Source organism: Sceloporus undulatus, chromosome 2, assembly GCF_019175285.1.
Source record: "Sceloporus undulatus isolate JIND9_A2432 ecotype Alabama chromosome 2, SceUnd_v1.1, whole genome shotgun sequence".
Lineage (NCBI taxonomy): Eukaryota > Metazoa > Chordata > Lepidosauria > Squamata > Phrynosomatidae > Sceloporus > Sceloporus undulatus.
The window spans coordinates 139625524-139644908 of record NC_056523.1 but is presented as its reverse complement, the minus strand read 5'-3'; the positions used below and the strand labels follow the sequence as shown (position 1 = coordinate 139644908).

At 45.0% G+C, this 19385-nt stretch overlaps 2 protein-coding genes across 4 annotated transcripts in view; one reads left to right on the top strand and one right to left on the bottom strand.

Moving 5' to 3' along the window:
• Positions 1 to 19385, top strand: part of LOC121922044 (E3 ubiquitin/ISG15 ligase TRIM25-like) — a 92842-nt gene that overhangs the window by 37836 nt on the left and 35621 nt on the right. The window lies entirely within an intron of this gene.
• LOC121922047 (nuclear pore complex protein Nup85-like) lies at positions 61 to 5396 on the bottom strand. The gene is made up of 3 exons (XM_042450930.1): positions 5275 to 5396; positions 2500 to 2593; positions 61 to 478 (listed from the first exon to the last, which is right to left on the bottom strand). Exons 1-3 carry the CDS (start codon positions 5305 to 5307, stop codon positions 312 to 314), a joined length of 294 nt encoding a protein of 97 aa, XP_042306864.1. The 5' UTR covers positions 5308 to 5396; the 3' UTR covers positions 61 to 311.

Below are 19385 nucleotides of genomic sequence, written 5' to 3'. Positions count from 1 at the left end.
TTAAAGACCAGCATATTTTATTTTGTTTTATGGATGTTTTCTTTATTGTAACAAATGGATATGCATTCAAAAAAAAAAAAAAGAAGAAGAAGAAGAAGTCAGAAGACTAAACATCAAGATCTAACAAGGATAATCCTCTGAGGCTGCAATTTTATATTCATCCACCTGTGAGTACCAAATGTAGTAAAACTTTAATGTGAGCAAATACACAGTACTGTATAATTTGGGTTGAGAACTGAGTTACAATGTATCACAGATATATTATGGATGCTGTTTGGATAGTTGCACAGAATCAAGACGTGGAAGACCACTTACTGAGCAGTCCTAGATTTCCCAGACTTTTCTTTCTCATCCTTCTGGAGTCCAACAAAGATTCCATGTGATTCGTTGAAAAGCTTTCTCAAAGTCTGAGAGTACACGTCTTGATCTTTGCGAACAATGTAGACATAGGGACAGCTTGGACTTTTCTCTTTATTTTCTGAAACAGGCCAGAAATGTTTTAATAAAAAAAGGCAGCCAGACACAAATAAATTACAAGGCAAGTAAAAAGAACCATCATTCTTATTTCTTAGTTAAGCCATAGTAAATATTCTAAGAGAGGACTAGTGTGCTGTAGTAGCTTGAGTGTCAGACTATAACTCTGGAGACCAAGATTTGAATCCCCAGGAAACCCACTGGGTGACCTTGGGCAAGTCAGTCTCTCAGCCTCAGAGGAAGGCAAAGGGAAACCCCCTCTGAATAACTCTTGTCAAGAAAACTTAAGGTCCCCCTTAAGGTTGCCATAAGTCAGAAATGACTTGAAGGCACACAACAACTAATAGTCTAGGATTAGTTTGGCACATACGGAAACACTGGGAGTGGTAACTTTAAAAATTGGACAAGATGGCATCAGCATTCTGATGACAGACAACAAAAATTCTCCATGACATTTCAATCAGATTAAGACATCAAAGCCCTGGAACAGTGCCTAGATGTAGGGAGAGACTGAATACAGGCAAAATAAATTGCCCTGGCCTTGCATTCTAGCAAGATTGATTATTTATTTATTTATTTACACAGCGCTGTACATACAAACAATAAAATAGATAAAGTAAACCTGCCCATGGCATACAATCTAAGAAATCATAGCATAATACATACAAATAATACATAACAATACAGGAAAGGGTTCAGTAAAGTAAAGCAGGCAACAAATTAAAAACATCAAACAACAAATAATAGTCACGCAATGCCTAGGAATGCTTTTCAGTGTTACTGGTTCCCATACCCAAGAACCTGCTCTGAAAAAGCGGATATGGAGCCTGGGGGTGCTCCTGCATTCATTGCTGTAATGTGAAGCCCCAGCAAGCTCAGTAACTAGGAGCTTCAGATGGTTCAACCTAACCATGGTGATCCAGGCATTGGTAGCTTCAAGTCAAGATTACTGTACAGTGGTACCTCGGGATACGAAATACCCAGGTTACGAAATTTTTGGGATACGAAAAAATCCCATAGGGAATTATTGTTCCGGGTTACGAATGTTTTTTCGGGTTACGAAAAAACTTTTGGTGCTTTTTTCGGCTTTTTCGCATGGAATCGCGGCTTTTCCCCATTAGCGCCTATGGCATTTCGGCTTACGAAGGCTTTTCGGGTTACGAAAGCGGCCGCGGAACGAATTACTTTCGTAACCCGAGGCACCACTGTACTATAATGCCTTCTGTATGAAGTGACGTTGAAAACGTTCATGGCCAGCATCCACAGTTTTTTGTGGGTTTTTCGGGCTATGTGGCCATGTTCTAGAATAATTTATTCCTGATGTTTCACCTGCATTGATGCCAGCCGCAGATGCAGATGACTCATCAGGAATAAACTCTTCTAGAACATGGCCACATAACACAAAAAACCTTCTGTGTGAGTTAATCACTGAAAATGATTCAGAAGCTGTAGCTGTTGTAGAATGTAGTTGCTCATCAATTGACAGGAGAAGGCAATCAGCCACACATGAGGTCTCTGCTGATGGATTTCTACTGGTTGCCAATGTGCAACTTGGCCAGATTCCAGATTTTGACGTTTCTATATGACTTATATTAAAACAATTTGGGATCAAACTATTTGAGAGATTGCCTCCTTTCATAAATGTTTTATTAAAGTAATAATGTGTATAAAACACTTAATTTCAATGGGCATTTTGTGAAGTCACATTTGTGAATGCTGTAATAGCAACCCTTAAAAGAGTTTTCTTTTAATGGAGTCCGCCATATACTTATTTATTCTATTGAAGAAAACATATCTCCAGCTGTACTGTGAGCTATGTACAAGGAATTCCCACGAAGTCTCTCATCCTGGAATTCAACAGACCTAGCCTACCTAGCTTCAGAAGCAGAACTTCTTACAAACTTCCTGAAATCTCACAAGGCTCTTCACATAAACAGAAAAACAATTATCACCCTTGCAGGCTATTCACTACCATAAAGGTGTAAACCATAACAAATGCATGCAAAATAACAACATGGTGCCAACCTGTAGATCCAAACAATGTTTCACAAACCAGCATCTCCCCAGGTCCCCACTCGAAGCATAACTGTTTCTTGTCAGAGTCCACTTCGGGGATCAGCTGTTTTTTTTAAAGAAAAGGAGATAATGACACAGGTAAACATAGTGACATTTCTTCAACCAAAAATATTTACAAAGTGTACTTTGAAAAGTACTGGAATTACACACACTGACAGCAAGAAAGTTTGGAAGGAAGAACAGAACCTCTTCTTAGATTAAGGCCTTGTGCATTCAATCAGTACCTCAGCAAGACTGTGTTGAACAGTTCCACATCAAATGGCTGAAAGCTGGTCCTTTCACAGCCACATATACAGTGCAAATATCGGCAGAAGAATCAGCCCATTCTATACATCAGGGGTGTGCAACATCAAGAGGTCTGTTTTTAAAACAAGAAGTGACTCTGGGCCACTTCTCATCCTAAGAAACGCCTATCCTGGGTTTAAAATAACTCAAGAGGAGACAAAAATGTTCCCTGTGACTCTTAAGAGGGCTACAAGGGACAGTTGGTGACAAAAATGTTTTGGCTTTCTCTGCAGGGAGTATGGTGGAGGTGCAGCACCCCAGGTCTCCTGGAAGCCCCCCAACCCAAACAGTTGCCCACACTGCCATATATGCAGATATCTAAGGATGGAGGAAGCAGACATTTGCAAGACTGGCACAAGTGCAGACGTGTCAACTGAACTAGCTTAGTTTATAAAGACAAACAAGCATTTCTATTGCAACAGAAAATTATTTTCTTGTGTGATTCATCATTCACCAACTACCTAATATGGGACACTATTTCTTCTGGAGTTACTGTCAAATCTTCAGAACAACATATTGTCATCCAGAGCTCAAGAGTTACCACTTGGTTTTTAATGGCTTTTTATGTAAGTACTGCCTCAGTTCTCTTGAGTTACTTTGTTGTTGTTGTGCGCCTTCAAATCCTTCTGACTTTTGGCAACCCTATCATGGGATTTTCTTGGCAAGATTTCTTCAGAGGAAGTGTTTGTCACCTGCCGACAGAAGAATAGCAAGAAGGGCACTAACCTAAGGTCTCTTCAAAAGGACTTTCACAAGTGGGGGCAGCCACAAAGACGACCCTTTCCGATGTTCCTAAACTGATGTACCTGTGCTAGTGGACTGATAGATGGGCCCCGCTTGAAAATCATACAGATTGGGCAGGCTCATATATGGGAAGATAGTAAGAGCTGTTTAACAGTGGAGCAGACTCCCTCGGAGAATGGTGAAGTCTCCTTCGTTGGAGGTCTTTAAGCAGAGGCTGGGTGACCATCTGTTGGGGGTGCTTTGATTGAGAGTTCCTGCATGGCAGGATGGGGTTGGACTGGATGGCCATTCTTGGGGTCTCTCCTAACTAACTCTATGATTCTAAGATTCAGTCCTTCAGACAACCTGGATTCGATAGATCATAACTTAGAGTAATGCTCAGAAACAGACCAGTAGCCACTGGAGCCATTGTAACAAGGGAACTGTTGCCTGTAACCAGCCCCTTTTCACAATCAGACTGAAACTCTCAACCAGCTGAAATTTCCAAACATTCTTCAAGCACTCTGCTGTAATCAGGTACTGTTGGCACACTTGTTTTAACTGTGCAAATGCACTCTTGGCTACCACCAAAAACCAGGTCATCCAGCTAAGGCTGCATCCAGGAGTACATCCAAATATGAATCTCGATTTTCAAGGCAAGTGTAACCCCTCCCCACCCATTGAACGGGAGCACTTCTGTCTTGCTTAAGTCTCTACCTGTTTGCCTTTTCCAGTCATGAAAAGCTTATTCATGGCAGACACTAGGTCCAAAACACACTGCAGAAATATTCCAGTTTGAGGCCACTTTCACAGCCCTGGCTCAATGTTAGGGAATTCTGGGAAATGTAGTTTTGTGAGATGCTTAGCCTTCTCTGTCAGAGAGCCCTGGTGCCACAATAAACTGCCATCCCCCAAATCCTGCAGCATGGAGCCATGGCAGGCAGTTGGGTCCTTCTGACTCTTTGTGAGGAATCTAAGGGCTAAGGCAGTGGCATCCAAGAGTTAAGGTTATCCTCCTTAGGAAAGCTGCATCTATTCATGGAGCTTTAGCTTCAGCTTCAAATACGTCCCGGTTTTATTTGAACTTAGTCAAGGTATTATTCTAAGGCACTTAATATTCACAGGTCTGGATCACAGCCCCTTGGCACATCCATATTAAACTTGTTTTCTTCAGCTCCATTAATATGCAGTAGCATAATTCCTTCTTCTTTTAAAACAATTTCACTTCTGAGAAGAACGTTGAGATCTCCTGTGTTTGCCTATTTGCTTTAACGCAAACAGGGGGTTTTTTAAAGGTCAATGGATACAGAGACACTTTACCTTTCTACCTTTAATTAACAGGATAATGGGAAGGTTAGATAGAAAGGGCCGAACCACACTGCAGAAATGATCCAGTTTGAGGCCGCTTTAACTGCCCAGGCTTAGTGCTAGGAATCCTGGGGACTGCACTTTGTGTGGCACTAGAGCTCTAACACAAAACTACATTTCCCAGGATTCCCTGCACTGAGCCATGGCAGTTAAAGCGGCCTCAAACAGGTCATTTCTGCAGTGTGTTTTTGGACCAAAGCGGTGTGAAACTGGATCATTTCTGCAGTGTGGCGTGGCCCTGGAGTCTTTTCTCCTGGAACAGTCCCCTTCCGGAGCGGGCACCAACTACCCTCCGCGCGCCCCCTTTCTTTCCCTCCCTGGGCCCCTCTACTCTCCCTTCCAACGCACAGTGACCGAAGGCTCCACGTCCAACTCCTCCATCCCGCCCAGCCCGCGGCTCCAGCCGGCCGCTCTCCCGCTCGCGCCGCTCCCTCGCTCTCGCGAGAACTCCCGGACCCTGGCCCAGCCAATCGCCATCCTTCACAGGGCAGCGCGCGCGCGCCAGTGCCCTCCCTCCTCTCTCTCTCTCTCTCTCTCTGTCTCTCTCTGTGTCGCGCGCCCTCCCTCGCCCCGCCCCCTAGAGATAGGAAACTGGTTAGAGCTGCTGCTGCAGTGCGCCTTAAGTTCCGAGTCGTTTCTCTGACCCCATCTTTTAAGGGTTTTCTTGGCAGGAAAGAGCAGCGTGGCCCAGACTTTGCCTCCTTTTCCAGGACGCGTCCTCCCATTTCAACCTGAAGTAGACAAGGCTACGGATGCAGCACGGGTGGACCAGGCTTTCCCCATTTCTCCAGGACCTGTCCTCCATTCCGCCTTCTGCCCAGGGACAGTTTCAAAACGTCCTTATTTTCACCATGACCATGAATTTTGCCCTCCATTTGAGCATGACTGAAAAGCATGAATCTATCTTGTGATGAGGTGTTTTAGTTTTCCCTTTGGTCCTGTCCTCCTTTTTTTTTTATTTATGCCCTACATCTTGCAGCCGTGCCTGGCCTTTCTTTGAGGTGGGACATTGGTTCACTCTGCTTCAGACGAAGACTGCCTTGGCCGGCTCAGAGGCTGCGAGAGAGCGTGACTTGCCCAAAGGTCAGCCAATGCTGACCTGGTCTCCTGGAAGTTCTTCAAAACACTCACCATGAGTTCATCCTTCCTTCCTTCCTCGCTTCCTCACAGACCTAAATAGGAAGGAGTCTCCCTAGAAAGTATGGGGATCCAGGGTTTCTTACTGCGCCAAGGTTGGGTTGTTTGTTTGTTGTTTAATCCCCCACCCCCCCACCGGTTTGTTTGGTTTTGGGTGTTTTAAAGACAATTGTGACTAAATCAGAAAATAAAGTAACAATATGCCATTCAGGTGTGGTGACCTCTAGCTGGTATAATAATTGTTCTTTAAAAAGTGCTCTTTAAAGGCCAGGTGTCCTGGTTCAATTTATTGTTCATTGGAGGATTTGTTTCTGAATGGCCTCCCTTGTCGCTGTTAAAGGGAGCGAGCGATTAAAAAAAGCAAGCAACTGGCAAGAAAGGAGCAGGAACTGGTCTACCAGAACAGCTGCCCCTCAACTGTTGAATAGTAGAATGTTTAAATCAACAGTCATTATGTTTTTCCAGTAAGGGCTGGAAAGAATAATAATAATACATAATGGGCTTTTAGAATATATATGGACAATCAATTCATCACCTGCGATTATTTCTGCAGTGTGGTGCAGCTCCATGGTTTCAACCAACCTGGGTCCAAAACACACGCAAAATAATCCAGCTTGAGACTGCTTTACGGCCATGGTTCAATGCTGGAAATGCTGGGGCTGTAGTTTTGTAAGACATTTAGCCTTCTCTGTCAGAGAACTCTGGTGCCACATAAAAACTGCAATCCCAGTGTTCCCTAGCACTGAGCCAGGGCGGGTTAAGGCAGTCTGAAACTGGTTATTTCGCAGTGTGTTGTGGGCTCTGGTTTTTAAACCGGCTAGCCTTGCTAGCCGCACAAGCTCTTCTTTTGTGTGGTGTGACTGTTAGCAAATTGAGTAACAGTGGCAATAGCATCCTGTAATTGGCTTGCAAAGCCATAGCTAATACAGCACATTATTCTCACATAATGAACAGGAGACAGCCAGGGCATAAAGTGGAATAGCAGCACTATGAGAGTGCAGGGCTGTAATGTAAAGGGCTCTCATTTTCACCTCAGGGATAGGCAGATGGAACTGGCACCAAAAGGAACCCTCTGTTCCGGGTGTCCATGCAACTCTTGCTGTTCCTTAAATCCATCTTTTTGCTTGCCATAGGCACGTTCCCTTTCTGCCTCTGAGGCTGTCTTTAAGTGCCTGTAAAGCATACATTTTCTCAAGCGCTCAGCCAGGTTCCGACAATTGCTTCCATTGATACCACCCTCCAGATGAAAAGGAAACTGGCACGATGTCTTTTCTGGAAAGGTTTTGGTTCTCCCTTAGAATCAGGCACTCGAGTAGTACCAAATGGAAGGTCCCCTCCCCATTCCAAAAAGGCCTACATTGACTGTGTGGAAAGGTGTTGGAAGTGCAAGCAGTGCTGGTGTGCAAGTGGGCACAGGTCCTCCTTTTCCAGGATCTGCCCTCATTTCCAGCCTTCTGTCCAGGAGGAATTCCAAAATTGCCTCCATTTTGAGGCATGACAATGGCGCATGCATTTATATTTATTTGTTTTTAGGTTTTATTTGGAATGCCCTCCATTTTTTTTCAATGCCCTAATCTTGCAGTGCATTTTCTGCTTTGCAGTTAGGACATCTGATCACCGTGGCACCTAGGTGTCCTTGCTGTTGCAAGGTGACTGGACATCCTCCTTTTCCAGGACCTGCCCTACATTTCAGCCTCCTGTCCAGGAGGAATTCTAAAAGTCCTCCATTTTGAGCAGGACATACAAGCATAAATTTACATTTCCATAGTGTTTTTAGCTTTTTATTGTGCCATGTCCTGCATTTTTCTTAATGCCCTACATTTTGCGGTGCCTTGTTGTCCTCCTTGGCTGTTAGGACATTGAGTCACCTGTGCTGGTTACTTTTTGCGACAGTACTCCAAAATTCTATGGTGTCAACTCAAGGCCACAAAAATGGTGTAAGCTTTTCATAATCTCATAAGAGAGGCTCTGAAACTTACCAGGGTTGGGGAAAATGGGTTTTTTTTGTTATAGGCTGCTGGCGCTTGTGGAAATCATTCTCCCGGTGAGAGTACAGGGGTTGCAGTTACAAGGGGCAAGGATGGGACTGCTCCCTCCATAAGAATTCTCACCCCAAATGAAATTTTCCTTCAGCTGACGTATCTCTTGCAAAACTTACACTAGAGAGTATAAGCATCCAGAGAGAAACGGAGGATGGCAAAATACCAGGGGAATGCAAGCACAACAAGTGTAAGAATGGAAAGGGATCTTCTAACACCTTTTTAAGTAACTGTGAAAGAACTGAATGATAGATAATAGAGTTGGAAGAGACCCACAAGGGCACCATCCGTCCAACCCCCTGCATGATGGCCTTGAGGGCTTCTGCCGGCAGGTGAAGACCTGCCTGTTCAAACAGGCATTGAAGGAATTGCTATAAGGACAGGCTGGGATGTTGGACCAGTTTAAAAATTCTTTTTATGTACTTTTAAAAATGTGTTTTTTAATTGTTTTTTATGCTGTGAAGCCGGTCTGAGTCCTGGGAAAGAGCGGGGGATATAAATATAAATAAATTGCAGGAACTCTCAATCAAAGCATCCTCCTGATGTTCTGGTGGAATCTTTTTTCCTGGAGCTTACATCCATTGTTCCATGTCCTATTTTCTTGACCTGAGAAAACAAGTTTCAAACAGGGCTATCACCTCTTAAATGTCTCTTTTCCAGGCTAAACATACCCAGCTCCTAAGTCTTTCCTAAGGCATGGTTTCCAGACCCTTCACCATTTTAGTTGCCCTCCCTTGGATGCACTCTAGCTTGTCAACATCCTTTTTGAATTGTGGTGCCAGGACTGGACCACAGTATTCCAGGTGTGGCCTGACCAAGGCGAGATAGAGTGGCACTATTAATTCTTTGATCTACACCAGGGGTCAGCAACCCCGGCCCGTGGGCACGCATGCGGGCCCGGCAAGGCGGGGGGAACCAGCCTGAGCCCAGTCCTGCCGCCGTTGCCAAAGGACCCGCGCGGTGGCAATGGCGGCAAGGACTGGGCCCTTGCGCAGGCCTTGGCCTCTCACATGAGAGGTCAAGGCCCGCACCCTCACACGAGAGGCCAACGGTCTCTTGCACTAGCGCGCGGGGCTTTGGGGGGCCAATGGCTCCTTCCCCTCACGCGAGGATCCAAGGCCCGCACCCTGCACGAAAGGCCTTGTGGGGGCCACCGCTCCTTCCACTCGTGGAGAGGCCTTGGGGGGCCGCCAGCCTCCTCTCCTTCTTGGCCTCCACAGAAGCTGGAAGAGAGCCCCGGGGCCAGGAAAGAGGGGAGCCTCAGGCTGGCCGACCCTGGCCGGCTCTTTCCTGGCCTCGATGGGCTGGGCCCCATCAGGAGCCGGGAGGAAAAGCGCAGGGAGGCCTCCAGTGCTGGCGGCCCCCCCCCCCGCGGCTCTTTGCCGGCCCCTGATGGAGCCTGGGCCCCGTCAGGGGCCGGGAAAGAGGAGGAGGTCTCCAGCGCTGGCGACCCCCCTTCCAGCTCTTTCTGGCCCCTGACGAGACCTGGCCCCCTCGGGCCGGGACAGAGGAGGAGGGGCCTCCAGCGCTGGCAGCCCCCGCCGGCTCTTTCCAGGCCTGTTAGGCGCCCGCTGCGGTCCGCCAGAACCCTCCAGCAGGGCTCCAGGGGCCGCAGCGGGCCTATAGGAGGCCATGCAGCCCCGCCTCCCTCTGGAGACAGAGTTCTGGGGCTGCAAAGGCCGTGGAGGAGCCCAGGACAGCGCCATGCCAAAGCGCCCTTCCCTTCGGCCTCCCTCCCCTTCGGCCGAAAGCCCCTGAGCTAAGGAGCAGAGGGCGGGCACACGCCTCCTCCTCCCCCGCGGGCTTCGGCAGACCGAGGTGTCCTTCGGAGGACACTTCCAGGCCTGGCGAAAGCCCCGAGGAAAGAGCAGGGGCCCTGCGCCTGTTGCTCCTGCCCCTCACGGGCCCTTACTGGTCCCCAGCTGTTCTGCGAGGCAGCTGGGGGCAAGAGAAAGGCCGGGTAGCAGGCGCGTGCCTGTCACCCCTCTCCCAATCCCCCCCCCACTTCTAGCTGTCTCTCATACGCTGGAGTCGGGAAAGGAGAGAGCGAGAAAGCCCGTCCCCGGAAGTTGGAAGCTCCGCCCCCGGCAACGCGACCCCACCCCCAGAGGGTGGAGCACCCCCCTGGCTTTAGCCCCCCCCAGTGTCTGAGGGACAGCAACCTGGCCCCTGGCTCAAAAAGGTTGCCTACCCCTGATCTAGACACTATGTGTGGTACAGACTACCCCTTTGGGGCGGCTTGCACCCACCCCTTCCACCTGGGATTTGGCGCAGGGCAGCCTCACCAGCAGCCCTGCGGCCCAATCCGAAAGTTTTTCGGACCAAAGAGAAGCGTGCTCCGGGAAAAGAGGTTGTCCCTGGGCTTCCTGCCCCCCGATACCTGGAAGCCACCAGCCATGGGGGAGAAAAAGAGGCCATTTGGTCACTGTGGGAATGATTGCGTGTCGAAAAGGAGCTGTCTCAAGCAGCTCCTTCTTTGTGATGCCGCAACCAGGAAGTGGCACCCTTAAGACGCCACTTCCTGTGTGTGACGTATAGTCACTGTACGGCCGCCACCGGCATCACAGCAGCCCCTGTGTGGATGGGTGGCCACCATGAGGATGGCACGGTGACGTTGTAGGGTAGGAACCATGCGGTTGCCGTGCAGTTGCCGTGCAGTCTCTAACCCTAGAATTGGCACCGGTTTGCTGCATTTTGGCGGTCTGTACCATGCTTTAATGCAGCCTAAAATACCATTGGCCTTTTTAGCTGCCACTTCACATTGCGGGAGTAGGCTGAAGTCTATGGAAGTTCATGCGACCAACTTCTTTACTTCAATTAGTCTCAAAGGTGCTACAAGATCTCTACATATTGTGAAAGAAGTTGTAGCATAAGCTTTTGTAGACCAGGTCTAGTCTTCCGGCATGATGAACTGACCTCAGGATATCTATGACCCAGGACAGTGGTTCTTGAACAACAACAAAAAATTCCAAAGGAAGTTGGGAAAAGAAACTGCTGAATTGGAACATACCCAGATCCATCAACAGTGGGAGACAATGGCTTCCTGGAACACCACACATACACATGGTTAATACTCTGCTTTATAGGGATGATCTGGACCAGGTTATCGCGCTTCCTTTTTGGTTTCCACCTGCATACACCACATTTCAAAACTCCCTCCACCCTTCACACTCCTCCACCTACCCTGGCCTTAGGCAACATTTTCTCTCTTGCTTTTGCCTTTAAGGACCATCATTTAAACTTAACTTATCACTTCTCACCATAACACAAGTTTTGCCTTTCTATGCTATTCAAACAGTCAAATTATAAAGCTCCTGGATCAGTTCACTCATTGTCTGAGGAAGTGGACCAAGTCTATGAAAGCTTATAGTATAACTTTCAACCATTTAGTCTCAAAGGTGCTTCAAGATTCATTCCCCTACTGTATTCTTGACTAACAGGGCACATCTCAAAATTCTACAGTAAATTTAAGAGTGCTGAGTGTGAACAGTTTTCAGTAATGCAAGAAATTTGGGTAATGAAAGAAAATTCCATTGGGGCCGAAATTATTTGAGGGGCGGGGCAACGTCCTTCATCCCTTCATTGGCGCAGGCATGCCAGGCCTTAAAATGAAACTGGGAGATATGTCTCCCCATAACATCTTACTAAGAAGTGAATCATCATGCAGGCCTTTGACTACATCTCCAATTGGTTTTCCCCCCCTCCTGTTTGGTTTGTGACATCTTGCCTGATGAAGAAGTCCATGGAGCTTTGAAGCTTGCAACAAGTATATTGTGCATTTCAATTGCCAATAAAGGTAACGCTGACATTTTTTTGGTTTGTATTTGTTAAATGCCAACACCGCTACCTCTGTATGGGAGGGAGGGTGTGTTGCAGATATTAAATTACTTTTTTAAAATAAGCTCTGTCAGGTGATGTGATGGTTTTCAGGTTGTGCTTAACTGCTCCTAAACCTGCTGTGCACAACAACAAAACAATTGTTTTTTTGACTGGATTTTACATTCTTACCAGAAAATGAAGTCCAACTATTGATTTGATCAGTTTTTAAAGCCCAGTCCTTGATTAAAATGTTTTTTGCACTTGGGCTTGAAAAAGGCTGTCCTCCTCTAGAATAAAGAGGGGAAACCACAGCCTCTACCCCTAATCGATTCCTGCATAGCACTAGAGGAGAAAAGGGAGAAAACTGAAATGCTGGTGAAAATCCTAGGGCAAAAGTGGCCGGCAAGTTAGAAATACCATTCCCTGCTTTACAGTACTGTGTGGACAAATATAATTTGCCCCCTTTCATCATACTAGAACTTCAGAAACTCACAAATGTTAATGGCCTGACAATTATTTATGTATCATTAACTTATGAACTGTTGTATTAATCCCTATTTTAGGTGGCTTTCTAACAGGATGTTTTGGATTTCCCTGAGGTATTTGATATACGATGATGAGAATCAAAGCTGAATTAATACACTCTATTCTTACTTGACAGTGCAGTACTGTACTTGACTTTGCTGAGCTGAGTTATATGATAAAGATGCAGGCAGGGAGACCAGTATATTTGGCCCTACTTTGATCAAGTGTAGGGACTATACATTCTGGTTTTAGCTTTTCTGACTTTATCCCTCTGTGCTAGCTATTTTTTTGAATTCTATTTGGGACTGGTGGGGGGGGGGGAGACTGGGTCCCCTGCCTTCTTGTCCCGCACAGGCTTGACTTTCATCCTTATTACATCTCTCCTTTCTGATAGCAGTCATCTGATCTGAGAAAGGCATCATCCAGTTCCTCAGTCTGACTTGGGGGGGTCTATAGTAGGGACTCCAGTAACTTTTATTCAGATATTCTCCACCTGTCTCCAAGATTTAAACCTGGATCTTTTCACAGGTGTAAACATCCCGTGATATATAAGCTAATTCTATTTCCTTTCTGTTTGACCTATTTCTCTTTAAAAGGTTTACCCTCTATTACTGTATTCCAAAATCTGAGACCATTTCACCAGGTTTCATTATGCCTATGTATTGTATTTGCTTTGCTGTGTTAGGAGATTAACTTCATCTTGCCTCATAGGAACACAAAATCGCATGGCCACAGAAAGTTGGTGCCATAGGTGAGGTTTTATATTTTACATTAAATAAAATTAAGAATGGAATGGAATTTTGGGTGAAAGTGAAACTGTGGTCTAGCTCACGTGATCCCCAAACTGTGTGTCTTTAAGAGATTTTGGCCTTCAGTTCCCAGAAGCCTCCGACATGTTGGCCAATAGTCTGGATTATGAAGCTGAGGTCCAAATCATAAGAGCACAGTTTGGGATCACGTTAAGTAACTATTTTTGCATTATTGGGGGGGGGAACAGATTTATCAAGATCTTACAGCAATCTGAAGGCCTGACTTTGTTGGACATAGTACCACAATTAGCATCAAGGCATTGTCAGACTGGCAAAACACAATTTTAAGGGGGGGGAGTGGGACAGTTGATAGAGAATGACTAGATATGGATTTTATGACTCTTCCTGGAAATATCTTGGTGTTCCTTCCACCAATTTTCACACTTCCTCCTCAGAGTGTAATCCAACTTTGATGATGATACATTCAGCGATTAATAGAGGGACAAAATTAGCCTTGCCTGACCCCCTTGCCAAAACTAAACTGTTCCATTCTCCACCGTTGTTTTCATGATGGTATCTTCTTGTTTTGAGTACAGGTTATGATCAGGAAAATAAATGTGGCACACAATTTCTTTAAGAGTGATCCAGAGTTTTTTAATTATCTACATTTAAATTTGGATAATCTATAAAGCACGGGCTGATTTTCTTCTGAATTCTTTGATGCATTACATTATCCAACGTACTTATTTATATTTTTTAATTTAGGTTGACATATGACCCTAATGCCTTTCTTTCCTGAAGCAGCTTGAACATCTGGCATCTCTTGCTCCATAATGGTGAAAGTCCTTGTTGAAGAATTTTGAGCATCATTTGCTTGTGTGGGAGATTAAGGCAATGATCTATAGTTACTGCAATCCCTTGTTTCTCATTTCTTGATATTAACAGTTTATATATAGTCTGTTCCACAATCGGCTCCTGGTCTTGTTTTTGCAAGAGAATGGAACCCTCTCCATCTTCGTGTTTCCAATTATGTATTGTTTTTGATTCTACATTACCATCAAGTGATGTTCATCTATATACAGTTGCCTCTTGGGCCCTTGAAGAATATATTTGTGATAACAAACTGTTGGCTTTGCAAAATTCAGTCATTCCTTGTTTCATTTCTTGATCCTAGGCCAATTTTCCAAGAGTGTTGGATTTACTCTTCTACATTTGTATTGCAGTTACTATGTTTAACAAGAGATCCTGTTTTGGATTGTAAGTCAATTTAGTCTCAGACGGCAGCAAAGAATCTTTCAATGTCACGGTGTGTACCTTCAAGTCACTGTTAACCTGTGGTGAACCCATGAATTTCATAGGGTTTTTGGCAAGGAATACTCAGAAGTGATGTTGCCAGCTCCTCCCCTATAAATAAACCTACATTATTTGGGTATTTAATTGGCAGTTTCACATCTGACTAACCAGGGATGACCCTGCTTAGCTCCCAAGATCAGACAGGATCTGGTGCCTTTATGGAATTTAGGCCCTTAGCTAATATTAGCAAAAACTAAAATAGCTTTCCTCACACTAGCTTAAATTGTTACGAGAGACAAGCGGGGAAATCAAACAAGGGATTTTATTCACATTGGGGCTAATTTCAGTATTAAAGAGAGATTAAAGCAAAGTTTAAACCATCCTGCAAATAAGGGAAATGACTTTGCAATTTCGCAAATGGGATCACATACATTTTTTGCATTCCGCACATAATATCGTGGAAAAATGGGGATGGGGGGGAAGTTGCATTTCATATTCAGCGTGTTTACAGCAGAGTAAAGTTAGAAATAAAGGAGAACTGGACATACTGCACAGTCCACAAAGGAGGAGGAGTCATCCGTCGCCGAAAATCATGAAGCCCCACAGATTCTACCTCCTTTGTGATGGCTAGGAGGTAGCTTTTGTATGACGAATAAACTTTTACATACACTGCCCTGAGGTTCAGTACCTCATGGGGCTTTGGGGAAGGAGCGGCACCTAGAGATCATTATGGGGTCTTCTCCCACCTAACAAGGCAGTCTATGCCAGGACTGTGGAGTAGGTTGGAGACATATTAAAGGTGCCTTTATCTAGCTCCCTATTACACTTATCTGTGTGTGTGTGTGTGTGGTGTATGGAAAGATACTACAGTGTGCCCGCATCATACATGGGGTGTGCTAACATGGCTCCAGCATACACTGGAAGCCACACCGGAAAGGCTTCTCCTGTGCCCCAGAAGAAGAAACACTGGGGGCACACCGTGTGCATGCCACAGGAACAAGCCCCATTGTTTCTAATGGGGCTAGAGTTTACTTTGTATTTCCCTTACGCAGGGGCGGGGGTCCGAACAGATTCCCCGCATAAGGGAAGGGCCAATGTACATGTTAATGTGCTGTTCCAGTTAAATATATGTTTCAGAAACCAAAAATGTTCCCACACATTCTGCCAGCCAGCATCATCCCACCCGATGCTATCTCCCTGAGGATAGACAATGCTGTAATCTCTTTCCAAAAGCAAAATTAACCACATAACAAAAACCGGACACCTAGGCACCACTGGCAGACAATCCCACCCATAGACCAGTGGGGAATCAGAAAAGAAAAACAAGAAAAACGAGGGTTATCATGATGATAACATGAATTTGGCTATCGTACCATCACAAATTTTGTTAAATATACTGAATTCAAAAAATGCATTTTCGCTAAAGTCCAAGGTTAAAAAGATGGACTAATCCTACTTTTGTCTGGTTTAAACTGCAAGTCTTTGTGCAATATTGTCTGAAATTGTGCCGCATAATACGCATTTTTTTTGGGATATTTTTGGGATAACTTCTCTATCTCCTTTGATTAAAACTCCTAGGTTTATGTGTGAAAAAAACTTGTTAGCTGGATTCTGGTAAATGATGATGATGTGTAAAATTCCTTGGTAATACATCCCTAGCATATTATTTTGTTATCAAATTCCAAGGGGTGGATCTCGGGTTTTAATAAATGCACTCTCACACACAAGTCTATACACTATACTTTGGAATATGCAGTTGGGTTCAGGTTCTGAGAAAGTCTTTCATTGCCAGTTAGGCATACCCAAAAGGTGTGTTTTTCCTTTATATCCATCATTGTGCTAAATTTATATCACTTGTTTCTCAGCCATTCAGCAAATGGAAGTTGTTCCTACGATCCTTACATGGTATTTTCTATGTCTCCTGCTTTTTCTTTTCTGTGCCTGACAAAGGCTTTTCCCATTCCTATTAATTGCCAGTTTTTGTCTAAGGAAATTCTTCAATCTTCTCCAAGGAAAGCTTCTACTTATAAAGAGTCTTCAGTCCAATTGACATATTCAATGTTAGGTTGATGTTCTGTCTTTCTTTGCAATTTGTTACTCAAGTTTTCTTTTTATTACAGTGTGTTTGCGGGGTTTTAGGGTTTCCAGATCCACATATTCTTTTCCAGACATTCAAGATTAGATGTGAATTGGACTGGAAAATATATTATTAATAGTATGTCAAGAGGTCTAGTTCCCACATGAAGAGCCACTATTTAAGCTGCTTAAGTATTATATGGTAGTTTTTTGTGGGTTTTTCGGGCTATGTGGCCATGTTCTAGCAGAGTTTCTTCCTGAAGTTTCACCAGCACGCGTGGCTGGCATCTTCAGAGAATGTTTGCCTGGAAAGGACTTGGCTTATATTATTGTGTGACCTGAAAGGACAGGAGTGATTTGCATGTATTTTTTTGCATTATTAATACAGCCACCAAAAGGGATGGTATTTTTACCATACATCAAAGGAGTCACAGACAGAATATGCAAAGTGGTGAGGAAGCACAACCTGCAAATGGTTTACAAAAACAACAAAGAAAATCCTGCAAATGCTTCGCTCAGCCAAGGACCAGAGAGACCTCTCACAGCCGCAGGAGTTTACCGCATATCATGCAGCTGCGGACAAGTCTACATAGGGACCACCAACGCAGGTGCAAACCAGAAATAAGGAACATGAGAGGCACTGCAGACTGGGCCAGCCAGAAAAATCAGCAGTAGACAGGACATGCCAACAAACCATCCTGGGCATAATATAAATACTGTTTGAAAACACTGTAATTCTGAATCATGCCAACCACTACCATCAGGATGCGCAGGGATAGCCATTGAAATCCACAACACACTGGACAATGTGTAACCAGAATGAAGAGAAACCCTTAAAGTAAACAAGGGTGCTACAGTCCTGAAATATAGAAGATAGCAAGATAAAGACTCAACAAATGCAAATGAGAAATCTCTTAGCAGACAGTGAGTGAGCACTAATCAAGCAGATATTAATCCTCTTTTGCATTAGCCTCCCACCCTGAGGCCTGCCTATAGCAACAGAACAATACACATGCAAATCACTCCTGCATTCCCAGGCTGCACACAGTCAGAATATAGAACACACTTTTTTAGGCAAAACATTCTCTGAAGATGCCAGCCACAGATGCTGGCAAATGTCAGAGAAAGAAACTCTGCTAGAAATGGCCATATAGCCCAAAAAAAACACAAAAAAACCATGGATGCTGGCCATTGAAAGCCTTCGAACTTCATAATGATATGGCAGTTTGACATTACAGTGTGCCGTGCCATACGCGGGCGACCAAACGTGGCCTTGAGCATATGCACTCAAGCCGCGGGCGCACGTGGGCGGGGGAAAGGGGCGACGCGTCCACATTCAATTGAATGGGCGGTGCCCCCGTTGCCCCTCGCACGCTGCCCGACGCCGCAAGCGCCCCATTGTTTCCAATTGGGCTGAAGCATAGCGGAATTCGCCTTACGCGGAGGGATCCGGAACGGATCCCCGCGTAAGGCGAAGTTACGGACTGTATATGTAAACAATTCACCGTCTATTACTGTTTTTGTGTGCCTTCAAGTGTTTCCAATTTATGGTGACCCTAAAGTAATCATCATGAGGTTTTCTTAGCAAGATCTCTTCAGAGGAGGTTTGCTTTTGCCTTCTTCTGAGGCTGAGAACATGTGTGACTTGCCTAAAGTCACCAGTAGGTTTCATGGCTGAACGGGGGAATTGAACCCGCCTCCAGAGTGTAGTCCAACACGGAGGAAACCACTACACCATGATGGACCCTGAGTTGTGCTCAACACTCAAATCCACCCTCTCGTGTCTTCTAGTATCAACAGTTGTGTGTCAGTCATGTGTCATATTTCAACACTGCTCTCCCTCCCAAGCTGGCTCATTAATTGTTGTTAATGTTTTTGAGTGGATTCATCTTACAGCAACTTAAGGATGATGAACACCTCCACAAGACGCCCTGTCCTCATTGCTTTGCTTAGGTACCTACAAACGTCATTACCTGTGACCTGTTATAGAGTCCATTCTTACTGGACTACCGTCTTCCTCACTTTATACTATCCCTCTACCTTTCCTAGCATTGCTGTTTTCCGGTAATGTAGAGGAGATCTTGTAGCACCTTTGAGACTCACTGAAAGGAAGAAGTTATCAGCAGAGCTTTCAGACTTAAGCTACTTCTTCAGATGTGTATTATTGTTAGTAGTAACAGTAGTGTTGAAAGCTCTATCCATGTGTTGTCTGTAGATCAGTTACTTTTGTAGCGAGATCTTGTAGCCCCCCTTTGGGACTCACTGCAAGAAAGAGGTTGGCAGCATGAGTTTCCTTAGAGGATTATCACACCGCCCTTGCCATGGGCAAAATGTTCCTGAATTTCTGAAGTTCCCATTATTTGAAAAATGGCTTCTAAATGGGCTTTGTCAATTGGGAGAGAAGCCGGTGCCTCAGTGATGTTTTAGAAGTGTGATGGTAATCACCCCTTGCGCTTCGAAACTTTTGCCCATGGGAAGGGGCCTGTGGATAAAGCCCCAGACTTAGTCTACTTCCTCAGATGCCTTTTCCGTGAGCAGTGCCTCCTCATGATGTGACCAAAAGTACGACAGGCCTCAGTTTAGTCATCTCGGCTTCCCGGGAGCTTCCTGGCTTGCTCTGGCCATTGATATATACCAAATGTGCTATGACAAAGTGTTTTTATGGGCCATGAAGAGTCCCCGTTTCTGGGGAGGGAAAAAGCGTAAGGATACAAACAAACAAACAAAACTGCTGGTGTGTAATGCAAGAGAAGAAATGTGAATGTATGTAAACAATTTGCTAGCATTGGGGCAGAACAAGGAGCTAAATCCTGCAGGGTGT

What these genes read in the sequence shown, in the direction of transcription:
- LOC121922047 (XM_042450930.1), bottom strand. Translation starts at nt 5,307, where the DNA reads ATGGAGGAGTTGGACGTGGAGCCTTCGGTCACT. An exon ending in ACGTGGAGCCTTCGGTCACT is followed by an intron (nt 2,594 to 5,274) that starts GTGCGTTGGAAG and finishes TAAAAAAAACAG; the next exon opens with CTGATCCCCGAAGTGGACTC. An exon ending in AACATTGTTTGGATCTACAG is followed by an intron (nt 479 to 2,499) that starts GTTGGCACCATG and finishes GGCCTGTTTCAG; the next exon opens with AAAATAAAGAGAAAAGTCCA.